General features: G+C 31.1%; 1 protein-coding gene across 1 annotated transcript in view; it reads right to left on the bottom strand.

The window, feature by feature from the left end:
- Window positions 1–6000, bottom strand: part of LOC115888674 — a 181839-nt gene that overhangs the window by 21561 nt on the left and 154278 nt on the right. The window contains exons 32-36 of the mRNA XM_030908455.1: window positions 4577–4607; window positions 3541–3715; window positions 1075–1228; window positions 183–343; window positions 32–119 (exon numbers count right to left, since the gene is read on the bottom strand). Of these exons, the coding sequence (XP_030764315.1) occupies window positions 32–119; window positions 183–343; window positions 1075–1228; window positions 3541–3715; window positions 4577–4607 (609 nt within the window). The remainder of the gene's footprint in view (window positions 1–31; window positions 120–182; window positions 344–1074; window positions 1229–3540; window positions 3716–4576; window positions 4608–6000) is intronic.

Below are 6000 nucleotides of genomic sequence, written 5' to 3' on the forward strand. Positions count from 1 at the left end.
ATGCCAGAATATACAACACTACATGACGTACCTTGTTTCTTTGACCACTTGTCTCTCTCAGGTATATGACTCAAATCATGTATGGACTGGCTGTATTTCAGTGGGCTAACATGTCCAAACTGTAAATAAAAAAACACATATTATATAACTTCTTTGTATTGAATTTTAAATTTATTTCTTACACTCTCTAACTTCTTTTTGGTTTCTGCTATCCTTTTGTTCAATTCTTGCCGTTTCTTTATCGCTTCAGGGTCGGATTTGGTCATTTTCACAGCGTTAATAGCTTCGATATTTTTGTTTCCGCTATTTGTTAAAAATTTAGATGAAAACGACGATTTATTAGCTAGAAATAAATATTTAAAATCAGTCTCACAAAACAGGAAGAATTTTCGATTTATTTAAACATTGTTTCACGGTAACAAAATTCTTGAAATGAAACTATAATAATAGTTATTCATTTTTACACAGCTCTACTTAAAAAACTGGAAGGTTTAGGTATAGGAACATGATATATCGTTGAAAAGCAATTTTATAGTCTCTTGATTTTTTACAAAATATACGTAGAGTTGAATTTAAAATAACAAAGAATTCGCAATTTTATAACAAACGGAAATAACTACTGTTTGTTTGTCTATTCCTGTGTAATATCCAATTAGTTGATTTAGTCAGATCGAATATGCCGACTTTCGTAACTTATACCCCAAATTGCTACTTTAAAAATGTTGAATTCGTGATTTTACCAATGTATTCATGAACATGTTTTTGTCAATGTTACACATCTTTTATTTTTTATCTCGAAAACTGTTAGAGATAGGTATAGATTAGTATAATAGAAAGATTATGAGACATGAAAGTAGTTTCCAAAAACGTAATAATATACTGGGTGTTCCATTTAAAATAACAAAGATGCTAATACTTTTCAAACGAACCGACAACATTGTAACGCTGATAATTTTTTAGAAAGATGGAGCAGGTACCTTTATGTAAAAATCTAAATCACCGGTTCTCCATAAACCTCAAACGTGCCATCGCCGTGAATCACCCTATATAAAGATTATACATACAAGTACTTACAGGGTGTGTGATGTTCAGTTTCAGCTCCAGACATACTCTCAAAAGTCGACTGAAGATACCTTTCTCTATTCACCAATTGGTCCAGAGACTCTGAACTAACAGAGAACAGAGACATTGGATTTCTGTCAGTATTTTCACCGCTTGGAGTTGACGCCTGGAGAAAAGAATATATATGTATGTTACAGTAAAAGTTGGAAATTACTAGTAAATATACAATTACTAGTAAAAGCTTCACTGATTTGCTAAGACTACGCCAGTAAAAGTTCAACAGCTATTTTTGAAACCAACTTTTACTAGTGAATGCTAGCATTCCCTGGACGATAGCAGTAAGTTTGAAAGATTCAGTTAGCGCGGGAACCTAGTGACTATAGTCTGTGAAACGAATAACTTTGAATTTGACAGTTTCCGCGGGCTTTTCTAGTGTTAATTTTATTAGGTTAGCAACTTGCGGCCATGCTGACGCAATGCCGTCTCTAATAGAACAGCCTCGAAGCGAGATTTATGACGTCACGCTGGCTAAATACTACGGATTAATAAATATGTTGTAGAATACATGAAAAACATAATAATTCCTCGTATTTTTGGTTGTGTTTAAGGAAATACAGCATTAAATACAATATACCATTTATAGTAATAACACTTCTCGCAATCAGTCTATGAACTGAGCATGAATGCAATGCTCTTATTAACAGCACAAACACGAATAGGTACATAGCATCGGTAAATGTAAAATATATTTTAAATTTTGGGGTTTGAAAAGCGATTCTAATTTAACAAACAACATTCAATATCTACTACTTACTATGGCTGAAATCGTATTCCATAGTCAATGTAGATAGTTTTTAGTGTTAAGAATAATAATTTAAAAAATACGAGGTCATCTTTTGACAAGTTTATATTAGTTTATTAATTGCAGTAAACATTATGTGGTGTGTGGTGATTTTATATGTAATTTTTTTGGATTATATTCGACATTATTTTTTTCATATGACAACACTGATAAAGGCTATGATGTTTTTTTTAAACCACTTTCTTTTAAACCAAAAAAAAAATAATGAAAAAACAAATAAAAACTTAATCAACGTTTTTCCCGAACCTAAATCCCATGAAAATCAAAAATTTTAGAATAATTTTACAGATAAAATGACAGCTTTATCTATGATCTTTATTTCATAGCCATCGCTGACGCCTTTTTTCTATGATATTGTATTATTTGCAAATATAATATGTCGAACATTGATACTTGCAAAATATACATATACATTTTGTGAATGCAAATAATAATACATCACTATTAGTAGATATTGAATGTTTTTTTGTTAAATTAGATCGATTTCCAAACCCCAAAATTTAAAATATATTTTACATTTTACCCATTTATTATTTGTATATTGTAAAACATTTGCTGCATTTGTATGGTTCATAGTTAATTTGCCAAGGTATTTATTACTATAAATAGGTATATATATATTGTATTAATTAACTGTATATTATGTATATTTTATGTAAACTGTATCATTTTTAAAATACAAACCAAAAATACGAGGAATTATTATGTTTTCCATGTATTCTACAACATATTTATTAATCCTTAGTATCTCACTAGCGTGACGTCATAAATCTCGCTCCGAGGCTGTTCTATTAGAGACGGCATTGGTCTGATATTTAGAAATGTCAAAAGCTGATGACATTTTACTTTTGACATTGTGTTGATTTTTTAAGAAGAGGAAGAACTGTCACTTGTTTTATTATTTTCCCTTTCTATTTCACGAAAGTAAAAAGAGTTACCTATCTGATTCGTTCAGGCACTCAATTTAAAGAATATCAGTAACTTTTTTGACAGAGGAATTTTATATTTACCATGTTGGTAAAAAATAACAGTCAAAATTCAAAGTTATTCATTTTATAGACTATATTAAACATTTCGATATGCTTGAAGTAGCGGGTTTGAGAAAACGAATAACTCCCGTTGAAGAAAATTCGGGCATACTTTATTTTGTTCACGATGAAGAATTTTAATAAAAAAAACCTTGTGCCAATAATTAATCTTATATTTATGTATGCTTTTTTAAATTGTTTTGTACGCTTTAAAATGTTTACTATGTTTTCCCTTTTAATATTTATATTATTAAGGTTATGTCGTTATTTTCTCAGCTTCAATATTGAGGTGATCCAATATTCTTAAAAGTTTTATTTGTTCTAACTTCCACGAACATTCTTCCTCACCACACTCGCCCTGTACAATAGAATAACTTTTACTGGCAACCTTTAGTAAATGTTACTTTCACTATAGTGAATGTTAGAAATTACTAGGAAAAGTCGACAAATCTCTTTAAAATACCAGATTCACTGGCCCAATGCGTAATTGCTAGCATTTCCTAGTGAATGTTAACAATCGCTGAATTTCCGACTTTCACTGTAACATATATAAATAAGTTTTAATTTTTATTTTATCCCGAAACATACATCATCGTCATCGTCTTCAGAATCGTAAGTTCCTGTCGTGGGTTGCTGTATTAAAATCTGGGGAGTTTTCTTTTTCCTTTGCGATTTCCTAAGTTCGTCAGCATCGATGTTGGTTACTGTATATTCGTTTCCACTGGGTGAGTCAGCTAGTGATGGATAATATAGCGGTCTGCGTCTAATAATAAAAAATATGTAAATCCAAACAATTAATCAACAGTTCAAAAAAGTTCTAAATGTAATTCTTAACCCTTAACCGCTACACTGAATAATTCTCCTTTAGTCGCTAAAGAGCGGTCTGGTAGACCCTCTATTAAAAGTCTATTACGCTGTACTTTCGGGTCGCTCTCAGCGGTCGGGTAAAGCGAGTGCGTGGCCGAAGGAAATATATATTATATTCCAGAAATCGGCCTAAGGCTTAGCCCGATCCTGTCGTGTAAAGCCAATTTCAAACACACCCAAAATTCCAAACATACGTACTTTGATTAAGACTTGATTAAGGTTTACAGAGCTTCAGCATTTGCCATAAAATAGCGAGCAATTTGTTACAAACCCATATAAATTATATATCACTGTAATCACAAAACCTCAATCTATTTCTGTATTGTAACGGAATTTAAAATTATGTCTTTATTTTCGAGAAAATTTAGTCCAAACGTAAGGAATATTTTATTGATGTTTGACCATCAAAATCTTAAAAATAAAGAAGTTGTCTAAAAATGTGCTACAATGCGGAAATATAGTATAATCCTTTATCTTTAATTTCATTCTTCATTTGTATAAAATTACCTAGCCAGTTTTACATAAATCGTTAAATGCCGAACGCTTATTTTGCTACTTTTTCGGACTAGTGAAATGGACTCTTAAATTACATAATTTAATAGAAAATAGAATGTTTTTGTATCTCTATAATTTTATGAGTTTACATGAGTTAGTTAAAAATATATATGTCGTAGTCTCATAGTGTATTCCGTTTTTTCATGAAGAGCCTAGTCACTTAATGAAAAAACTAACCTAATAACATAACTAAACTGCTAACCTAACCGACGCTTCATGAAGTAACCTAGGATCTTCATGAAAATACGGAATACACTATGTGACTACGATATATACATTAATAGAAACAATTGTGATTCAGAAATCAAACATTATTTTAAAAAAATACGTGGTAAACATAAAAAAGATGTATTAAAACATAAAAAAGATTTATACTAGCAGCAATTTAAACATATTTTCTTGCGCACTATAGATAAAGGTTTTTTTTACAAACTGTACAGAGATACTCAATGTTTCTTTTTATTTTGTAAAAGCACATAGAGCAAAGACTTCTCATTTTTAGTCACTCCTCTTCAGCTGTTGTTTCGCACACCATAGTATCTTTCAATATTCACCCTAAGCATTACTTTTCTTAGTATTTTTTGTTGAGCAACCTTATTTTGATCATTAAATTTGTAATATCTTTGGTGTATAATATACGCACTTATGGTGCTAACGGCAACCGTTTGGAAAACATTTTCATTAGAAAATTTTTATTGGTGGCCAATGACAATTTTTTGTGACAATGACAATGTATTTATGGTAAATTAGTACATATCTAACTTAATTTTAATATACCCTGCCGGTCATCGAATTTATGTGGTCTGGATTTTAATGCATGTGACAGAGAATAATATAAATGACCGTTTGTCAGACAGAGAAACAAAATCAAAAGCGGCATATAGCGTTGTCGTTTTTTTGCGTTTGTAGGAAAATGTGTGTAGAAAAATATAAGCTATTTTAAAAACTTTCATGTATACTACTAAATTGATGATATATCTAAACTAAATATAATATATTACAGCTGTAGTAAAATGAGTAAGTAATAGTGAAAAATAAAATTGCAACCCTAGATGCAACATTTTTCGTAAACGCCTACTTGTGCGGTTTGAAATTTTAATGCAAAATCCGGCAATACCGCATAGAATTTTCCATTAAGCTGTCTACATCACTGTCTTATTCACTGTCTTACTGTCTTACTTGAGCAGGCACGAGCTGAGCGTGCACGCACGGCATTCGTTCGCGCTCTCGGCTCCGTTCAAATTAAAAACTTACTAACTCCATTTGTGCGCGCACAGCAGAGCTGTGTTGGCGAAAATAATGGACGACCAAGAAATAGTCGAGGCTGCAATCATTGTTATGCCCAGCTTAATTATTAAAAAGGAGAAAAATCGAAAACATCGTCGCTGGTGGCAAACCCAAATTTTTAGAAATCGATATAATTACTGCAACAACTTAGTGTCTGAGGAGGGCTATGATCAGTTCAAAAACTTTACAAGAATGACCAGGTCCGACTTTGAATATTTACAAAATTTAATAACACCAAAAATTACGAACAAAAGATACAAATTTTAGAATAGCAATTGCATTAATATCGACATATTCAATATTAATTTTATTTACAAGGTCTTGTCATGCGTTTTTTTT

The sequence above is a fragment of the Sitophilus oryzae genome, unplaced genomic scaffold (assembly GCF_002938485.1).
Source record: "Sitophilus oryzae breed Bouriz unplaced genomic scaffold, Soryzae_2.0 scaffold_806_pilon_pilon, whole genome shotgun sequence".
NCBI lineage: Eukaryota > Metazoa > Arthropoda > Insecta > Coleoptera > Curculionidae > Sitophilus > Sitophilus oryzae.